Source organism: Artemia franciscana, chromosome 5, assembly GCF_032884065.1.
Source record: "Artemia franciscana chromosome 5, ASM3288406v1, whole genome shotgun sequence".
NCBI lineage: Eukaryota > Metazoa > Arthropoda > Branchiopoda > Anostraca > Artemiidae > Artemia > Artemia franciscana.
The window spans coordinates 57377655-57400064 of NC_088867.1; the positions used below are offsets into that span (position 1 = coordinate 57377655).

At 35.8% G+C, this 22410-nt stretch overlaps 1 protein-coding gene across 2 annotated transcripts in view; it reads left to right on the forward strand.

Moving 5' to 3' along the window:
• Window positions 1-22410, forward strand: part of LOC136027627 (alkaline phosphatase, tissue-nonspecific isozyme-like) — a 92396-nt gene that overhangs the window by 65267 nt on the left and 4719 nt on the right. For both annotated transcript variants that reach the window (XM_065705047.1, XM_065705048.1), the window contains exons 5-7: window positions 906-1113; window positions 11180-11320; window positions 19569-19763. In XM_065705047.1, the coding sequence (XP_065561119.1) occupies window positions 906-1113; window positions 11180-11320; window positions 19569-19763 (544 nt within the window). The remainder of the gene's footprint in view (window positions 1-905; window positions 1114-11179; window positions 11321-19568; window positions 19764-22410) is intronic.

Here is a 22410-nt window from a genome sequence, read left to right on the forward strand (position 1 = left end):
CAATCAAGCCTAATTCTTTCTCCACCTTTGTACTAGTAAGCATGTGAATATGTTTGTTACATTATATAAGTAATTATTTTCTGCAATAAGAGGTAGCATCAATATTGCAGGCGTACTTCAAAAATATTTTTAGGGGAACTCCCGTTACCTAAGGCAATCCGCAGGATAGAGGTAACCCGAAGAAGTGCTCATAAACATGAAATTCTTATTTAAAACTAAGAAAGATAAGATAATTGTAGGGAGCACTCATATGAATGACGTTAAATCAACAGCAAATTTCTCATTAGAACAGCAATTTATTGATATATTCAAATTATATGAGAATAATTAACGCATTCATCTTTCTTAGAGTCACAGTTTGTGAAGGAGCTTTAGGATTATCAGTATTGGTATCAATAACCAGCAGGAGCGCTAAAAATAAATATACTACTATAAACGAGTAGGCCAATATATCTGAAGGATCATGGATAACTGGGAAGGTTGGGCATAGAACTTGTGCGCCAAAACTCTATAATAGAAGCACAATTTTAGAGGTTTCAAGTAAACTACTCCTACACGAAGATTGACCAGTCGTCTTCCATAATGACATATGCGCAATTATACTAAAATTAAAATACAAAATATACAATTTGATAGCTTGACGAAACTGAAGCTCAGCTACTGAATAATAGCAAAATTTTTATTATATATTAACAACTGAAAGCGTAGAACAGCAACAAAATAACATACCCAAAATTTGTAAAGGGAAGATAAAATAAAAGCTTAAATTTTTTGTCAGTGATAAATAATAAACACAAAACTTAACTAAAATAATAAACTTAAACAAAAATAATAAAAGGTGCTTAGGCTGTAAAATTTTCTTGCAAGAATATAGGGTAAATCTTCTTATTCGAACTACATGATAGGTGTTAATGGGTGGTGGAAGACGTCACTGGCTACCACAAGGGACTCGTGATCCAGAATACAAGTCTGAAGAAGGAAGGCGTCAAGATAGAAGAGATCTCATTGAGCAATGGCTGAAAGACAAAAAGAAACGAGGTCATTCTGCTGAATATGTTTGGAACAAAGCCCAATTCAACAAAATCGATGCTCAGAAAACAGAGTTTCTTTTAGGTAAGGGTTTTCATGTGTTTTCTATTTCTTTTGAATTTAATTCAAAATCACGTCGCTAGGACATTCAAGGAAAAAAGCCAGTCATTAATTGATCATACGATCTTTATTTCAGTGAGAAAAACCATTGTTCGTCTAACTGCATTCTAGGGTGTCAAACCAAGGCTAAGTAATTCTTATATATCCAAATTGCTAATGGTTACTATATAATATGGCATATTTCTTATTTATAGCAATTTAAGATGTCTAAACTTTCAGAGAAAAACGCAGAAAATAGATGTTTGTAACCGATAACCAGGTCTCTATTTCAATGAGAAATTAAATAGAAAAAAAACAAGTTTTTTTAACTGAAAGTAAGGACCGATTTTAAAAATTAAAACGAACAAAAATTACTCTGTGTATGAAAGGGGCTGTTCCCTTCTCAACGCCCCGCTCTTTACGCTAAAGTTTGACTCTTTCTCTCAATGCTACTTTATTAAACAGTAAAAATCAATAGCGTGCAGAGCGGGGCGTTGAGAAGAGAACAGTCCCTTTCATACATAGAGTAGGTTTCTGTTCGTTTTAAGTTTTAATGTTGCTCCTTACTTTCAGTTAAAAGAAACTTCCCAAGTCATCCCAAAAGACATAGTTATTATGTCTTTCGACTTTCGACTTTCGACTCTTTCGACAAAATAACTATCTCAAAATTTTGATCCATTGACTTAGGGAAAAATGAGCGTGGGAGGGGGCCATTTTTTGGTCACTTAAAAAGGGGACTAAAACTATTAATTTTCCCTAGAGTGAGCCCTCTTGCGACATTCTAGGACCACTTGGTCAGATACGATGACCCCTGGAAAAAAAAAAACAGAAAAAAATAAATAAAAATAAACACGCATCCGTGATCGTTAGGATTCTATGACTTTTAGGAGTGTTTTCCTTTATTTTCCAAAATAAAGCAAATTTTCTCAGGCTCTTAACTTTTGATGAGCAAGACTAAATTTGATGAGGCTTATATATAAAATCAGCATCAACATGCGATTCTTTGAATATATCTCTTAGCATCAACATTCCGATTTTTATTGTTTCGTTTACTATTGAGCTGGGTCACTCTTTGCTACAGTTCGTTACCACGAACTGTTTGAAACTATGGTTTGCCTGAATTATTTTTAGGGATTTGATTTATATATATATATATATATATATATATATATTAGTAGCATAATTTAATGCTTTACTAAGGTATAATTAATCAATTATAATTAATTACAAAGTAATGAATTAATTTAATTTGAGACCAAGCAATCTATTTGTATCTAATTGGAATATTACCATTATTTCAGCTGACGTGTGTCTTATTTATAGTCATACAAGCTGTCTGAACATTCAGGAGATCTGGCTCAAGGCAGAAAATACGTCTCAAGAATTAAAGATGTGGTCTTTATTTCAGTGAGAGGAGTAATTTTTTATTTAACATTTTTTTTGGGAACCTAGTTCCTTCAAACCCTTTGTTGATACCACATCGAGCTATAGGCACTTTTGATGCACTTATATAAAGGCTGACTAGCCATGGCTATAACAAAGGAGCCTACGCAAAGCAGTGGAAACAAAAAATAAAAACATTAAGAGCCTTATAACTAAGGTTGACTCAGAAACCATGGAACTTGAATACATCTGCCCTTGTTTCTGCACTTATTTATATTGATCCTAGCCTTACTTGTGATTACCGAAATATCCAGGGCTGGATAAAGGGCGATTGGAACAAATGCGACCAATCACACACTCGTTATACGTACATCGGGAGCTTTCCCCGTCTGAAGTACTTGCAAGGAGTATGTTTTTTTTTCTATATAACGTGGAGTCAAGCTATAAATCACAGCCAAGCAAATTTAAAATGGACGGAACCCCTATTTCAGAATAAGAAACCATAAGTTAAGTAAAGAAAGTTTTCAAAAGTCATCAAACATTATTAAAAATAAAAGTCTTTGGTATTGTCAACTATGGGTGCATCAGATAATTTTCCTGTCCTAAGTGCTTTTAAGTGGTATTTTTGTTTGTTTCTTGTGGACTTGGTCTGGTATCGCATCTATAATAACGATATCAGTTCACCCCATAAGATGAAGAATATATTCACTTGGCGTACAACAGAAGGTCTTCAGACCCTCCCATTCTTCAGTCCCCCCTCTAGAAGAAACTTTTTTCTTCAAGAATCTTCATAGAACTAAGAAAAGCCTACACAACTCGAGCATCCATAGAAATGGGTCAATTTTCTTTTGTATATCTTTACCTTTATGGAGCCATATGGCTCATTTTCCAATTTTCATTGTCAATTTTGCTTGATTTGAGAAAATTAGCTTTAAATCCTCTCCCGAAAGTAAAACAGTTCAAAATAGGGATGATACCTTTTTATTGACAGTGAAATATAAAATTATTTAACTGGATATTTTGAACACATATACAGTGTTCATCATCAGCAGTAAAACTGCTGATGAGTTTTACTGCTGATGATGAACGCTGTATATGTGTTCGAAATATCCAGTTAAATAATTTTATATTTCACTGTCAATAAAAAGGTATCATCCCTATTTTGAACTGTTTTACTTTCGTCATGGAAAGGCAGTGTGGTCTTCGAAGTTATCTAATCCCCTCCCTCTCCTCTCTAGTAATTTGAAGAAATTACACCATGGGCCTTATGAACCTAAATACAAATCGGAACCTAACTAATCGGACCCACTGTGTATAAAGGATCGGCGTTGGAATCAACATCAAATCTTTATACGGAATTTTAAAATATCCTATTCTTAATACTTCCAGTAAGAGTTGCTGTTGGAGAGAGATACTTTTTCAGCCTACAGTCAATGAGACTACCTAATATCAACAATGAATCAGGATGGATTGATTAATTTAGCAATTATGCTGATTAAAAGTTAAAAATTAAGGAAATTAGATTTTCAATCAGTTTTGGAAGAATTTATGTATCAAAAACAAAGAAATATGTTAAATCAGGTTTTCATAATCGGTGATGTCAATTTCAAAAGACATTTTCAGCAGCTTCATAATATCTAGAGGACAAAAAAAGCTCACGTAAGCTCAAAATAAGGACGAAAAAGGACATAAGAGAATAAAAACGCAAGCCCAACATTAACAAAAAGAACCATCAAATGAGACAAGATCAAGAGAAAGACCTGAGAAGTGTAAATGTACCGGTGAAAATGAACAACCTAGACCATCAAAAGTGACAAGACTAATCCGAGCAGCTAGGACAAAGGGCATTGAAAAAACCTCTGAAGTTATGATTAACCAAAATAAAGCACAAAGAAATATGTAATTGGAATATTTGTGGCAGCAATAATTGAAAGGAGTCAAAAACAAAATTAAAGAACAAAGAAATATTAGGTTAAAATATCAGTGAGAGCGGCAAATCCATTGACTTAATACGAAAGTGAAGAACCAAAAAAATATGCGACAATAAGACAGGTGACATTGAGTATCAAAAATGAAACTATTGAACAAGGAAAGACATAAGTAGCAGATATAAGACAATGAGAACAAAGAAATATGTAGTTAGAAGATAGGCAGCAGCGAGAATTACAAGTAACAGCGTTAATCGGAAGTATCAAAAATGAAAGTGGAAAACAAAGAATTATAGGTCTAGCAGAAATGTGACAGCAAGTATCAGAGAGTGTCGAAAATGGCATTGATGAGCAAAGAATTGTGCTGTTTGAAGATAAGCTACTGTGATAACCAGAGCGAGTCAAAAATGAAAGTAAAGAAGAAAAAAATGTTACGTTAGAATAACAACGCCATAGCAATCTTTGACGCCAACAAACTGTCGTGCAATCCCAGTAAAAACCTAAAAAGACACCGTTACTGAAACTGAATTTAATTTTAAATTTAAAACATAGAAATGGCCCACAAAATAAAACTTCCATTCAGACCCCTCACCTAGTCCATCCTGCCCTGCATATGCCCTGCTTGTAAATATTTATACAGTAATTGCAGCAAATGATGAAGCTCAGGAAACAGTCGTCACTGTAAATGCACTTTAATCAGAAATATATTATAATAAAGAAAAAAATAATAATTTGTCTGTACAAACACCACCTTGGGCCTTGACAAAATGTTTGAAAGGTTTGCAACAATTATTGATGTTAATTTTTATTTCATGAAATTATCAGTCTGAAGATTTTCTTCGCCTTGATAATTGTTATTAGCATTATATTCAAGTAATTATAACCATTTATCCTATGAATATAAATAAAAATAAAATAAAAAAAAAGTAAAAATTGACACCGCTAGACTTAATAGTCTTAACCGTTGGTGATGAAAGCACTACCAAATTCGTATTGCCCTTTCATAGCCCATGAGCCATTAAGTGCAACAGAAATTAAGAAAATTAAATTGGAAGCCAATAATTAAAAGAAGGTGTAGTTTCCAGTTTCGCTTGAATAATTTTAATCTTTGGTTAAACAATAAAAGCACTTAAGATCCACGTTTTGTTTTAAGCACTGTTAGATTTTAGTCAGATTTTTAATAGTCAAATTTTGCATTCTATTTCCGGAACAAAAAATTTGACATAAAGACAACGATTAAAAATGGCAAGTTAGATGATTTCCTCCTCAACATGGATTTGAGGAAAAAAAAGTAAAAAAGGGGAAAGGAAAAAAAATACACATGAAAAACTATCAATCAAACAACAAAATGACTTTTGCAACTGCCGAAACAAAATTAATCACTGATTACCCACTGAAGACTATCCCTTTTATTAGACAGCTAAGTGAAAAATCTCTGATTTTCTTGTGCTGATCTTCAAATGACCCGATACCTTTCCATCTTCTCATCCATGTTTTTTTTATTTTTCTTTTTTTTTGCAAATCTTGGCATTAGTAAGAACAACCTAGACCCAAAGCCTAGGACAACTGATTGAGTCCACTTTCAAAACCTCTGATTACGCAATTTTCGTTCAGGCTTACTGCCATAAAGTCGGTCTTCGACGGCTCAAAGTTTTGACTTCGTTAAAAAACTTTTTTTGCATGCTAACTAGTGGTCTGCGTTGTGTAGGTACCGATCTCCTGATTCGATTTCTTCGAATCATCCCAATTATTCGAAAGATAACTTCGATGTTTCGAAAAACATCCCTATGAACTATTCCTAATGGGTGATTTAACCTCAACCTGCTAGATCAAAATTCTGCTTCAACTATTGATTTTTTGTCAATGATACTCTCTTCGGGAACTCTACCTTCAGTTTGTATACCAACCCGAGTTACTGAAACACAAACGTCTCTTATCGATAAAATAATAAAAAACTATTTTTTTTAGCTGAAAGTAAGGAGCGACATTAAAACTTAAAACGAACAGAAATTACTCCGTATATGAAATGGGATTTTCCTCCTTGACACCCCGCTCCTTACGCTAAAGTTTTACTCTTTACCACAATTCTACTTTTTAAAACAATTAAAAGCTTTAGCGTAAAGAGCGAGGGATTGCAGAGTGGACAACCCATTTCATATACGGAGTAATATCTGTTCGTTTTAAGTTTTAATGTCGCTCCTTACTTTCAGCTAAAAAAATTAGTTTTTTTTTATTTAATTTCTGAACGTTTTTGAATTAATGCATGTTTGGTTTTGGCTCTCCTCACATAAATTATTAAAATGAAATGTGTATATTAATTTTTTTTTGGCTAAATGGCTTTCTCTTAGTTTCGATCAGACGATTTTGAGAAATAAAGGGTGGAGAAGGAGGTCTAGTTGCCCTCCAATTTTTCGGTTACTTAAGAATGCAACTAGAACTTTTAATTTTTAACGAATGTTTTTATTAGTAAAAAATATACGTAACTTAAGAATTAACTTACGTAACAAACTTTCATAATCTTATATTTTTATTATGTATACGAGGGGGTTTATACCCTCGTTAATATCTCGCTCTTTACACTAAATCGTAAGTTTTGTCCCAATTCTTTAAGAATGACCCCTGAATCAGAAAGGCCGTAGAATAAATAGTTGAAATTACTAAAAATACTTCAGCATAAAGAGCGAGGTATTTATTTCCTCCTAAATACCTCGCTCTTAATGCTAAAGTATTTTTCGAACCCTCATATAAGTAATAACCTCTGTTCGTTTTAAGTTTCAATGCTACCCCTTCCTTTCATTTGAAAAAACGTTTTCATATTTATTTTTCATTGTTTTCTTTTAGTAATGCTAGAAAATCCTGAGCCCTTTTCATTGAATTTTTCTTCCCCAATGACAGATTCCTCCAAGGAAAGATCCTCCAACATAGCCCCCTCCCCTCAGATCCACCCCAAAACAAAATAAAATCCCCCTGAAAACGTTTGTACGCTTCCCAATAACCATTACTATATGTAAACACTGGTCAAAGTTTGTAACTTGCAGCCCCTCCCCCAGGGATTGTGGGGGAGTAAGTCATCCCCAAAGACATAGTTATTATGGTTTTCGACTATGCTGAACAAAATGGCTATCTCAAAATTTTGATTCGTTGACTTTGGGAAACAAATGAGCGCGGGAGGGGGCCTAGATGCCCTCCAATTTTTTTGGTCACTTAAAAAGGGCACTAGAACTTTTCATTTCCGTTAGAATGAGCTCTCTTGCGACATTCTAGGACCACTAGCTCGATACGATGACCCCTGGGAAAAAAAAAAAAAACAAATAAACACGCACCCGTGATTTGTCTTCTGGCAAAAAATACAAAATTCCACATTTTTGTAGATAGGAGCTTGAAACTTCCACAGTATGGTTCTCTGATACGCTGAATCTGATAGTGTCATTTTCGTTAAGATTCTACGATTTTTAGGGGGTGCTTCCCCTATTTTCTTAAATAAGGCAAATTTTCTCAGGCTCGTAACTTTTGATGGGTAAAACTAAACTTGATGAAATTTATATATTTAAAATCAGCATTAAAATGCGATTCTTTTGATGTAGCTATTGATATCAAAATTCAATTTTTTATAGTTTTGGTTACTATTGAGCCGGCTCGCTCCTTACTGCAATTCGTTACCACGAACTGTTTGATTATTTTTTCGTCACTAGATGTCTTAGATAATTTGGTGCTGGTTAGTGATTTTTCTGATCATTTTTCCTCTATTTCCCGATATAAGAGCGCTGATCAGGCGCAGCGTATGGCATCACCATCTAATCTCCCATTTTTCTGTTATGGTGATACTGAGCTAAGTCTACTTAATTCTCGTCTGACTGATCTACCATGGGATAGTTTGGTTTCTGATTCAAATTTTAACCACTCTTTTGATTCCTTTTAGGATTTAGTTAAAGAAGGAATCCTGGAAATTTGCAATCGGGGTCGAGCGCCCCGTACTTCGAAAAGGATAGCACCACTGAATTCATGGATCTCCATATAAGCTGGAAAAGGAAAAATTATTTGTGGAAGCTTTACAAGGCTTTACCATCTTTAGCTCATCACGAACGATTCAAGGCCTATAGGAGTATATTTAATACTCTGTGTCGGAAGGCAGAGTCTCAGTATTATCATAGGAAAGTTTCTGAATGTGGGAAGGATGTAAGGAAGACATGGTATTTAATTAATTCAGTTCTTATACCTACTCCCCCTCTACCTTCAGTTCCATCAATGCTGAAAATCAATGGTAAAACGTCCAAGGAGATGTAGATGTTCAGCTAGAGCTTACCTCTTATTTTGCTAATATAGGAAAGGTAACTGCATCCTCTCCAAGCTCTGCAACTTCTCGTTGCGATTTCAGAGCCTTTCTTGGACCCTCATGTTTGAAGTTGATGGTTTTGAATTCTGATTCTGAATTTGAGGTAGCTTGTACCGTGAATGCTCTTAAAGGATCATCCTCTTCAGGACCAGACAATATTCCTACAAGGGTTATCCGTGCCATTCTGCCTTCTGTTCTGTCACCACTGACTAAGCTCGTCAATCTGTATTTCGGAAAAGGTATTTTTCCTGAATCTCAAAAGCGAGCTAAGGTTATAGTTCTCTATAAAGGTGGTTCTCGGAGTGATCCTGCTAATTATAGGCCAATTTATCTCCTATCTGTTTTCAGCAAAATTTTTGAGAAGGCTATGCTATCCAGGCATCTTAGTTTTCTGGATGCAAAAGATTTTTTGTATAATTTCCAGTTTGGATTCCGAGCGAGTCACTCTACGGAGCATGCTTGCGCAGCTTTATCGAATTTCATTCATTCGGCAACAGATTCTAGTCATATCCCAGCAGCTTATTTTTGGATGTTCGTAAAGATTTTGATTCCTTGACTCATCTGATTTTTCTTTGGAAACTATTACATATCGGTATAAGATCAAACGCTTATTCTTGGTTTGATTCATATCTTTCTAGTAGGCTTATTTCAATTGATCCGCTTTTCCGGAGCCCTTCTGAAGTATATTATGGCGTCCTGCAGGGATCTCTTCTTGGTACCATTTTATTTTTGATTTATGTTAATAATCTGATTTTGGTTGTAAAAAACATCAGGCCTCTGGCATGCTGCAAGCTGTGTCAGCCTGATTCTCAGTCTTGTTCTAATACTTCTTCTAATGAAAATTTTCTTGTTGCTTTTGCTGATGATACCACTCTTGGGACCCTTGAGGAGATGGAATGTGATATCAAGTCTAACCTTGTGGCATTATTTGAGAGAGTTATGTCATGGTTTAATGCCAATTACTTGGTCTTGAATGTTGGTAAATCACATTTTCTTATTTTTTCTCAAATTGGTATAACTTTCCCTCAGCTTACACACCCTCAGGTGTCACAAGGCTCCTTGTGTAGACCAGATAATCGGGTGGTCCTGTTTCTTGGTATCCTGCTTGATGAAAACCTTTCATTCAAAAACCATGTAGCCATGATTAGGGTTAAGGTCTCACGGAGTGTTGGTATCATTTGAAAACTTAGATGCACATTTCCTGGATCTATTCTGAAACTTCTTTTTTTCTGTCTTGTCCAGTCATATGTTTCTTATTGCCCCATTGTATGGATGTCTACTTTTCTGTCTACACTGCAGTCACTTTCCGTCATGTATAATAAAGCACGGCGTCTGGTTATGGACACCAACCGTTCTTCACCAACACCGCTCTTAAGTCTACGATCTATTTACATTATTTCTTGTTCTTCTTTTGTCTTTGATCAACTTCACGGCAATCTTCCAAAATCTCTTTGGAAAACTCCTATGTTTATTTCTGATTCAGCTTCATATAGCCTTCGTTCCTCAAATAATATCTAAATTCCGCCTACCCCTACTATTCGATCAGATTTCAATCCCCACATTGCTTGTCAACAGGTCTGGAATTCACTATCTTCTTCAGTGCAGAAATGCCACTCGTTTGGGACTTTTCAAAGGATTCTTAAGGATCATTTAATAAAGAATCAAATAGATTAATTTTGTTTTCCTCTAAGGAGTTGATAGCCCCTGTGTTTTGTAAGTTGTGTGTAGTTTTCCTCTCTGCACTTTGCTCCCAGGCCTCAGGTATGTTTTTTTTTCTCCTTCTAGTTGTTGCTTGTATTGCCCATAAATATATTGCCAGTGAACTGCTATATGTGATTGCCTATATTGAATTTATTGCTTGTATAATGATTTTTTTTCTTACCCCCCTTGTATCCCTAGCCATGGAGACTTTTGAGGGGAATTATGTGTATTCTAATTCGATTTTGAATAGTATTTTGTATTGCCTTCTATTTAATATTAATAAACTTCTCTCTTTCTCTCTCTCTCTCTCTCTCTCTCTCTCTCGGGGGGAGTGCAATGCGTGATTTGGGCAAATCATCCGACACTTGCCCGTGTTTTTCTACCAGATTTTTCTGGGAGAAAAACCCATCCCATCCTAACCATATAACCAGCGACAACATGACTCGAACCCCTGCCCCATGCTTCAACTTCAGAGCGCTAACCACTCGGCTAGGATGGCAAAGTTTTGAGCCATCCATAATTTTTTTTTTTTGCTTACGACGGGGCGGAAAAAAAAAACAATAGCATTATAATATACTTTTAAAGATGTAAGCATAAGATAGTAAAATCTCTTTCTCTCTTCGGTGTAACTTCCATTCAAATAGAATGTCTTCTTTCCAGCTGGATACGAGTAAATTCTAAACTTTCACCAATTTTTTTCTTATAGGGCTATTTGACTATTCCCACTTGGATTTCGATTCTGACCGAGATCAAGGAATATTTGGAGACCCTTCACTTTCGGACATGTCACAGAAGGCTTTGGAAATCCTTAAGAAAAACCCTCATGGATATGTCCTTGTTGTTGAAAGTAAGTGGATACTTCTTTAAACCTGAGCCAAAGTACTTCCGTGATAAATGAGATTTAATTCCACTGCTTTATTTCTGTGAGGTACTTAATTTTCATTGGTTTACATCTGTGACGTAATTTATATTAGCTGGCTTACATCTATGGCGTAATTTATTTTTATTGGCTTACATCTTTAAATTTACTTTTTGAAAACCTTACTTGTTTTTGAAGCTTATAATGTGTATCAAATTAATTTGGAGACACATCATAAAAGTAAAGTATTTAAAACCTGATTATATTTTTGTACAAGATTTTAAACCTGTAAAAATAACAAATATTTGAGGCACATACCTTTTACAAACTAACTCTTTTTTCAGTGTTTGAACTTTATTTTTCCTGCCGTAAAGTTGAATCTTATGCCAGATCTTTAAATATAATTAATAAAATAAAATAATTAAATAATTAAATAAAAAAAAGGGGCTGTCCCCACCTCAACGCTCCGCTCTTTGCGCTAGAGTTTTTCATTGTTTTAAAATGTAGACTTTTAAGAAAGAGTCACACTTTAGTGTAAAGAGCGGGGCGTTGAGCAGGGTAAAGCTCCTTTCATATACAATCTTGTATACAATCTTGAAATCTTGGTATTGAAACATAATTAAAAATTCAAGAGGTTATTCACCGTTACTCTTAAGTTTTGCCACTAGACCAGCAGATTTTTTTTCATCGAAATAAGCAAAGAGCGACTCGGCTCAATAGTAACCGAAACTGTAAAAAAAAATGGATTTCAATATTAATAGATACATCAACAGAATCAGCTTATTATGCTGATTCTAAATGTACAAAATTTATCAAATTTTGTTTTATACATCAAAAGCTACAAGCCCAAGAAAAATAACCAAATTTTTGAAATAATGGGAAAAACCCCTTGATTCAGTTTTTCCAGCTCCATTAACGTTCCCTAAATGTTTTAACTTGATCCCCGCTTCACTCGTGACATATTGTATCTTTGCCATTTGGACAACTTTGATGAACTTACAACTCTTTTCAATTTGTTCTTTGATTGTAGAAGTATTACTAGCAGTAGCATTAGTGGTAGTAGCATTAGTTTTAGGAGCAGTTGGAGAAGCAGCTGCTGTATAAAATAATACCAGTTGCAAGTAGTCATAAATGCAGTTGCAAGTGCCGTATGTAGTCTCAGTCACAATTCTAAGTAGTTTAGGTAGCTGTCTCAAATAGTCACAATCGTAAGTAGTCAAAGTTACTGTGTCAGGTTGTTGCACGCACAGTCACAAGTAGTAGCAGTTGGACCCGTATGCAGCTGATGACACAAGTGGTTTATGCGACCAAAGTCAAATGTAGTCACTATTGAAGTTCTATGCGGTCATAGTTGCAATCAAAAGTAGTTATAGCCTCAGTTGTAAGAAGTTGGAGTCATGATTCGTCAAAATAAGTATTTGCAGTCGTAACTAGTTTGAAACTTAAGCAGTCAGACAGAGTCACAGTCGTAAATAGTCGCAGTTGCAGTCATGAATTATCGCTGTAGTAATAGTAGCATAAGAAGTACTTTTAGCAGTAGTGGCAGTAGTGGTAGTAGTAGAAGTAGTAGAAGTAGTAGTAGAAGTAGTGGAAGTAGTAGAAGTAGTAGCAGTCATAGTAGTAGTTGTAGTAGTAGTAATATTAGTACAAGTAGAAGGAATAGGAGTAGAAGCAGTAGAAATATTTGTCATATCTCTGAAAGTTTCTCCTTAATGCCCTTAGCCTTTCCAAATATATTGCAGACACGCATTTTTAACATAAACATTTAGTGATACATCCCCATCAAAATGTTTTGAAAGTCTCAACTTAAGAACCGTAGCTGTTCTTGCGACTCCGCTAAAACACCCTATGACAAACTTGAATAGATTTTTTTTAACAGTTCCACATCTCCAATGGCATGCCTTGAAAGTTCCAACTTAGCACTTCTAGCTGTTTCAGAGATATTGGATATACGCCCTTTTGACACTCTGGACACATACAGTACCTTTTAATTTATTTTGCACCATCCTCAATTTTTCCTAAAAAAAAAAAAAATTAATACCCAACTCTCTTCCTTGGAGATTTTGCCTACGCCATTTCAATAAACTGGGAGCTCTTTGACCCTCTTGATTTAGATTAATGTAGTAGCAGTTTTTCCTCAGACATAGATATTACTGGATCCACATATATCCATCCTTTCGATAATTACCTCGCACCAGAAGCCTTTTCATTTAGTTTTACATACACCTCAAGTGTTCCTTAAAGTTTCAACTTAGCACCCTTTTCAGTGTCTGAGATGTTGTATCCATGCCATGTCGACAACCTAAATGCAATTCAATTACAGTAGCAATAATAGTAATTCTAGTACCTCTAAGAGTTTCAACTTAATAGCCCGGCCATTTCTCTGATATTTTTAATACACCCTTTGACAACCTTTATGCCTTTACTTTATTTTGACTAAGTTTTAAATCCTAATAAACTTTCTGTAAGAGTTCAAGTTAAACCCTGTTTAAGTACGATGATACCCCATTCATGACATTTTGACAGCCTGGATGCTCTTAAACTATATTTGATTAATTCAATATCAGCATTAGTAGTGGTAATAGTAGTAGTAAGCAAATAGCACCTGTTTCTTATGTCAACATCCCCCTCAACATCTCTTTAAAATTTTAAATCAATACCCTAAGCCCTATGTGCTAAAAGAATCAAATTAATGCTCTAAGCCCTTCCTGGGATATTACTTAAACTACTACTACTATTGCTACTACTACAATTTGTGAAGTTGCTGATGGTGTCCTAGGGAAGAGTGCTAAGACAGCAACTAGGAATATTAGTGAAAAAGCTTTAGGTTTAATAGAGAGTAGAAGGGGTTTGTATAAGAATTATCTGAGCGATAGGTCGTATGAAAACAAAAGGAATGTGAAGAAAGTGGAGAAAGCATTAAAATATGAACTAAGGAGATGTGAAATGGAGGCGATGGATAAAATTGCTGAGGATCTGGAAGATGCGGCTAGACGGCATAATAGTAAAATATTATACTGGCATGTTAATAAATTGAAAGGGAGTAGCCGATCCGGACTAGTCCCAGTTAAAGATAGAAATGGGGTCACAATTAGTGATAAGGAAAAAGTTAAAGAAAGATGGGTGGAACATTTTGAGAATGTGCTAAACCGAGATACAGTTGCAGGAAAAGATATAGATGAAAATGAAAAAGTTTGTGATACCTTGGATGTGAAGGAAGATTTGTTTAGTGAGGAAGAATTAGCGACAGTACTAGAAGGATTAAAAAATAATAAGGCCCCAGATGCTGATAGTATGATTAATGAGTTCCTTAAATATGGTGGCTCTGAGGTTAGGAATAAGCTACTGAAGATTATGAACATGATTTTTGAAAAAGGGGAAGTACCCAATGATTTTAGGAAAACCTTAATTAAACCACTGTATAAGAAAGGTGACAAGAGTGAATGTCGGAATTATCGAGGCATTAGTCTGGTCTCTGTAGGTAGCAAATTACTGAGTAATATGATACTTTTTAGACTGAGACATGCTGTAGACAAAGTTTTAAGGGAAGAACAATGCGGTTTTAGAAAAGGTAGAGGATGTGTCGACCATGTTTTCACTCTTAGGTTAATAATTGAGAAGTCCCTTCGTTGTCAAACACCTTTGGTCCTTAGTTTTATCGATTATGAGCAAGCTTTCGATTCTGTTGATAGAACAGCGTTAACAAAGGTCTTATCGTTATATGGTATACCAGAAAAATACATTAAAGTGATTTGCGCTATGTACGAGAATAATACTGCTGCGGTTCAGGTAGGAAATGAGGTTAGCAACTGGTTTTGTATTAAATCAGGAGTTAAGCAGGGTTGTGTTCTATCCCCCTTTATATGGATCATTTTGATGGACTTCGTCTTAAGGAGCACAGGAAAGGCAATTGGAGACCATGGAATCAAATGGGGAGGAAGAACGCTCCTGGACTTAGATTATGCTGATGATTTAAGCATATTAGATGAAAGTGTGAGCAAAATGAATGAATTTTTAGAGGTTTTACGAGTTCAGGGTGCTAAAATAGGCTTGAAAATTAATGTTAAGAAGACTAAGTCACTAAGGTTAGGAATAAGTGAAGATGAACAGGTGACCTTAGGTAACGAAAAGATTGATCAGGTTGGGAGCTTCAGTTACCTTGGTAGTATTATTAGTAAAGATGGTGGGAGCAGTGAAGATGTTAAAAGTAGAATAGCTAAAGCTCAGGGTGTTTTTTCACAGTTAAAAAAAGTTTGGAAGAATAGAAAGATAAGCCTACAAACCAAGATTAGAATATTGGAAGCTACAGTGATGACAGTGGTCAAATATGGCTCTGAAGCATGGACACTCCGAAAAGCAGATGAAAATTTACTAGATGTTTTCCAGAGAAATTGCCTACGGATTGTTCTGGGTACCCGGCTGACTGACCGTATTTCAAACAGTAGGTTGTACGAAAAGTGTGGTTCAATCCCGCTTTCTGGGGCTATAATGAAAGAAAGGTTGAGATGGCTAGGCCACGTTCTACGGATGAAGGATGACAGATTACCGAAGATTGTCCTTTTTGGCCAACCGTCTGGGGCTACACGGAAAGCAGGTCGTCCTTGTCTGGGTTGGGAGGATGTCATAAATAAGGATTTAAAGGAAATGGGAACTTCCCGGGAGGGTGTAAAGAGGGATGCTTTAAATAGATTAGGTTGGAGGAGCGTGCGTAGCTGTGTTGGCCTCAGGCGGCTTGGTGCTCAGCGAGTTATTAGCAGTAGTAGTAGTAGTACTACTACTACTAGTAGTAGTATTACTATTAGTAGTACTACTATTAGTACTACTATTAGTAGTAGTAGTAGTAGTACTACTACTACTACTAACTCGATGCAGCACCAAGCCGCCTGAGGCCAACAGAGCTACGCACGCTCCTCCTCCAACCTAATCTATTTAAAGCCTCCCTCTTTACACCCTCCAAGGAACTTCCTATTGCCTTTAAGTCTTTATTTATGACATCCTCCCAACCCAGACAAGGACGACCTGCTTTCCGTGTAGCCCCAGACGGCTGGCCAAAAAGGACAATCTTTGGTAATCTGTCATCCTTCATCCGTAGAACGTGGCCTAGCCATCTCAACCTTTCTTTCATTATAGCCCCAGAAAGCGGGATTGAACCACACTTTTTGTACAACCTACTTTTTGAAATACGGTCAGTCAGCCGGGTGCCTAGAGCAATCCGTAGGCAATTTCTCTGGAAAACATCTAGTAAATTTTCATCTCCTTTTCGGAGTGCCCATGCTTCAGAGCCATATTTGACCACTGTCATCACTGTAGCTTCCAATATTCTAATCTTAGTCTTTAGACTTATCTTTCTATTCTTCCAAACTTTTTTTAACTGTGAAAAAAACACCCTGAGCCTTAGCTATTCTACTTTTAACATCTTCACTGCTCCCAACATCTTTACTAATAATACTACCAAGGTAGCTGAAGCTCCCAACCTGATCAATCTTTTCATCACCTACTGTCACCTGTTCATCTTCACTTATTCCTAGCCTCAGTGACTTAGTCTTCTTAACATTAATTTTGAAACCTATTTTAGCACCCTGAACTCGTAAAACCTCTAAAAATTCATTCATTTTGCTCAAACTTTCATCTAATATGCTTAAATCATCAGCATAATCTAAGTCCAGGAGCGTTCTTCCTCCCCATTTGAGTCCATGGTCTCCAATTGCCTTTCCTTTGCTCCTTAAGACGAAGTCCATCAAAATGATCCATATAAAGGGGGATAGAACACAACCCTGCTTTAAAACTTAAACGCTTGGTATATTTTGATGTAGTTCAATATCCTCCTCAACATTTCCTGAAATTTTTTCATTAATGCTATTACCTTTAGGAGATGTAGTAGACTAGCACTGGAAGCAGAAGTGGAAGCTATTTTCGAGAGTAAATAAATCCAGCTTTGAAAATATTTCTTCTAGTAAAGTTTATACTTTTCAGTTTTATCACTCTCTGTATCGACCTATTTTCAGTATATTTCAGCACTGTCTATTTTCAAAGCACCATCTATAATTTCTTCTCTTGAGATGTGTTGCCGCAAAGGTTGAGCGCTGCCTGTCTGTGATTAAACAAGCAGAGGTGGGGATTACCAACAGTAAACCCCGGTGCACCTGCCTGAAGCTATTGCCTTTAAGGTGAAGATAAAAGTTGAGCAGGACTAATGTTTCCCTGACTTAATTACCAGCAGAGACTCAACATAAGACATTCGATGTATGTGGATCAAAAAAGCAAGTGATTTTGAAATATTACCTATTAATAAATAACCAAGCTATGAAATGCAGACTTTGATTTTGGACTTGCTGTGCTTAGTTTCTTTGCGTTCTTATGATGGCTGGAAAAATCATTTGGAATGTACCATTAAATTTATTGATACATGCAGTAAAATTTGAGAAAACTTATGATGAAGTCGTAAACGCAGCCACTCAGTTTTACCAAAAAATAAGAAATTATAAAATCAAAAGAGGTCCTTTGGGAAGAAGCGAAATGTCCTTCTAAAACATGTATGAAGGTTGATGTGAGCGACAATTTTGGAAATGACCAAATTGTTACTGGCTTGAAATTAAAATAAGCATGCTCTCCCTGCGTTTTTTGTTTTAAGCCAGAAGAAGTCCCCGACGAATTAATACGAATTAATAAGCCAGAAGATCTCAGGAGTAACTACAGTGATTCTTACACACAAGACTACGGAACTGTGTAGCAAATCGAGCATTTTGATGGAACAAAACTTTTCGAAAAATGACCTGTGATTGCTGAAATCTCTGTTGAACATATCCCAAACTGTCCTCTGCTTTGATAGTAAAAATCTGCTAATTACTCAAGCAAAACTAGAATCACGGAAAAAATTTCTGGAACAAACTTGTGGTAAAAACAACTCAAAAACTGCTGATTTAAAGCGTACCCGAAGTGACTGGATCAAAATCTGACCCGGCGCAACAGAGAATACAGTGCTACGGGGCTTTACAGCTATGGTGCTGCCGTGCACCATTAGCGAAGTAGCAGTATTTGCTGTAAAAGTAGCAGTATTAGTAGCAATGGCAGTATTAGTAGTAATAGAGGTGGTAGCAGTATTAATGATCATAGCAGAAGTATTAGTAGTAGTAGCAGTAGCAGCAACAGTAACAGAAGTAGCATTAATAGTAGTAGGAGTAAGATTAAGAGTTGCAGTAGTAGCATACGCATAGGGCCTTTTGGTTAGTTTAAACGCACCCTCAAAATCCCCTTTTACCCTTATTCATTCGTAAGATATCGCTGATATGCAGTCTGTTTTTATTTAGCTAAACTTCCCACTAAATTTTCCTTGAATTTCTCCTCTTAATGCCCTGAGCATTTGTAGTAGTCGTAGCAGTAGTACTAGTGATAGTATGAGTAGCAGTAACAATAGCAATAGGAGTAACAATAGTAGTACTTGGTAGTAGTAGCAACAGCAGTATGCAAATCTTGCATTTTGTTCAGTTATACATCCCCCTCATCACTGACTGAAAGTTCCAATTTAATACCATAACCCCACTCCTTATATGTAGTTAAAACACCCCTTTGATAACATGAATGCTTTCAGTATATTTCACTTTAGTTCAATGTTCTCCAGAATTTAATTCATTATTTCTCCTTAATGCTCTAAGGAGTTCTTACGATGTTACTTATATGCTCTTTTGACAGCATGCATGTGCATGGCGTATATCGATTTAGTTCAAATTCTTCCTCAACATTCCCTGAAACTTTAATGTTAAAAAAGTTAGCCGTAATATTGGTAGCATTAGAATTAGTTGTTGTTGTTACAGTAGTAGTAATAGTAGTAGTAGTAGCGGTAGTAGTAACATGTATCTACTGAATTTCGGACAATTTAAAATCCTCCTCTTCGTTCCCTGAAAGTTCAAGCTAAAGCCTCTAAGCTGCTATTTAGATACCCCTTATTGACAACCTCCATGCACATACTCTGTTTTGATTTGGTTCAAGACTCTGCTAAATATTTCATGAAAGCTTCACCTTTATACCCTTTGCTTTTTCTTACACCAAGGACCTAACGTACCCCTGTCCCATTAGCAAATACTACAAGTAAAGAATGGGCAAATCATTCTTGATTTGCCCATTTGTCACGTAAGAAATTATTTTCTAACGTAATTATTTATTTCAGGTAAGAAATTTAATATTTGTCACGTAAGAAATTAGAAACCCAAATTGGTGTCTTTTTATACTTTGATTGCAGGTGGAAGAATAGACCACGCCTATCACTACAATAATGCTTACCGAGCTCTTGAAGAGATAGTAGCTTTTGACGAAGCAGTTACATTAGTCACAAGTTCTGTGAACATTGAAGAAACAATCATAATAGTTACTTCTGACCATTCACAAGTAATGACGTTCGGTGGCGCAGGAACTCCAAGAGGAAATCCTATTCTGGGTAGGTTTTTTTTCTTCAATCCTTGATCAAGTGGTTGCATCAGTTAGAATATGTTGTGACACTACATAAGAGTATCTCACATTATTCACAGACAATAAACAAAATAACAAATTAGTCGCAAGGTGTGTCAATATGGAAAAATCACAGTCGTCCCCTCTGACTGCTCACTAGCGATGTCAGAGGTGCAGAAACTATGAAAGGCGATCAGATTTATTGTAAAGTTTTTACTGCCAAATACTATCTTAGATATAGGGGCTGCACAATTTGGTTGCTTCTTGACAATCATATACAAACACACATTAGTGAAAGTCGCAGAAACATAGGAAATTAGTCACAGAGTATTTAATGTTGAAGAAACAATCAAAACAATGATAACTCTTGCCTCTGGCTAATCCAAAGTGATGACATTCGATGGTGCAGAAACTCCAAGAGGCAGGCCAATTCTGAAAAGGTTTTTTAAGGTAAGTTTCATGTTATCTAGGAGTTCCGCTATTTGATCACTTTCTGACATTATACAAAAGTATTACACAATAGACACAGCTATTAAATAACACAGCATATTAGTCCAAGCCATGAGAATGCGAAAGTAAAAATTATTTCAGTCTCCTAAAACCACTCACAAGTGCAAGTTACAAAGTGTCAATGCAAGTGAATCTAAGTTTCCAATTATCAAGGGGTTGTAGAACTCGTTCAACTTCTGTCGTAATAAAAATGCATTACACACAAGACGCAATCACAAACAACACAACACTTTTGTCCAAGCTAAGACAATGCGGAATTGAAACTTATTTCTGTCTCCTGTTACCATTTGCAAAATTGTACAACTTGGTAACCTTGTAACATTGCGAAAAGTTATTAGACATTATTCAATGCCACTAGACAAGAAAATGTATCATTAAAAAGCTCCGTGAATTGGACAAAATAGATAAAATAAATCCTCCCCAATACTAAAGATGCACAACTTTTATCACCACGAAACTTCCGCGGCCAGTAAGAGAGGGGGGACAACACACATACTGTTTAAGCACTAAGTCATGGTCAATATATACAGAAAAACGAAAACAGAGAGTGGAAGAGAGAGAAAGAGACGGGAAGAGAGAAAGAAAGAGAGAGAGAGGGGGGGAGAGAGTTGGAAGGATTTAAGGATTTCATCAAATTATAAGAATAGATAAAGTTAGGACTGTTACACAAGAAACCACCCGTTCTTCATTCAAACCCTTGCTTGAATTGGAATCTTGGCTTTCTGTCGTGTTCTTCTTTCACTTTTCGACAATTGCATGGCCTTCTTGTTGCTGCCCTTTGTGATAATATGTCTTTTATTTTGATCAGCTGCTTATCATCTCTGCCTCAGAACAGTTCACGGATTTCTCGCATCATTTTAATCTTTTCAACCCTCTGATAGCTTATAATAATCTTGAACACAATCCTAAAGTCTGTAAGAAGCTGCCACTTGTTTGGTATTTCAAAAAAAAAATGTCAACGTATTTTTAGCTAATGATTCCTTTTTCCTTTTTTTCTATGTTTTCACTGGAGTTGATGTCCCAGAGTGGGTTTTCATGTTTGTTTGAGCATGTGCTGACAATACAATTTTAATTTTATCGTTTTTCTTGCGAAATCACAAGCTAACCCCAACATAGCATGTCATTTTTGGGAATGGAAGATTTTTTTTGGTATGGATGTTTTTTTTTGTTCAAACATTTGCTGGTGTATTTTTTTTCTCGCCTGTTCTTTCCTGGCAACAGAAAATTACTGGGGGATCATATTAGAGTTGTTTTTGTTGTAAATTTATTGTTAAATAAACAAACTCTGAACTAGGAGCTTGATAAACAAATGATCGATTCATTATCAGTGAGCCGATATTACTTTAGCTATGAATTAATCTATTAACCAATTATTGATGAATTGATAATTGGTTTTACTTACTAAGAATTGTGAGTTAATAGGCCCACTAAGGAAATAAGTAGTTGCTTAAAGACGCTGCCTGACACTATATCTCAAATTGGATTTAATTCAAACAATTAAAAATTAAAATATGTTCGCTGTCCATGGGCTACTTACTTAGCATCACCTGGCGTATATGTCGGAGCTTTGCCTGTTCTAACATGTGTGGAAGACAAAAAGAAACAGGCGGGGAAGAGGATGGTTTGTGGGCACCCTGTGTTTTTCCTTAGTTCTTGGTGAAACCACATGGGTGGAAGCACGGCTAAAACTACAACTTGGTTTTAAGTCTTATATAATCTGCTCAGTTTTATCATTCATTCTTTAGTCTCTATTCAAAACTTGCATTCAAGTAGCAAAAATGAACTAAAAGCGACGCCTTAAGATACCATTTTTTCTAAGGAATTTTTGAAGTTTTAACCCGACGACCCCTATTCGGCCCCCCATTATTATTTTTGAGTGCGCCACAGTGTCTGGCTTGTTTTCCACTTGGATTTTTTCAACTTATCTCACTTTTTTTTCTGTATAATAAAAAAAAAATTCCCGAGGGGGGATGTTGGAAAATGTTGAAAGATATTAAAAATGTAAACTTAAAACAAGACAACTGTTAAATTTTTATGGATTTATCACTTAGAATATGCGAGATAATTAAATTAGGATCTGAAACGAATATTACCGAATTGAAAACCTCAGAATCAAACAGTTCGTG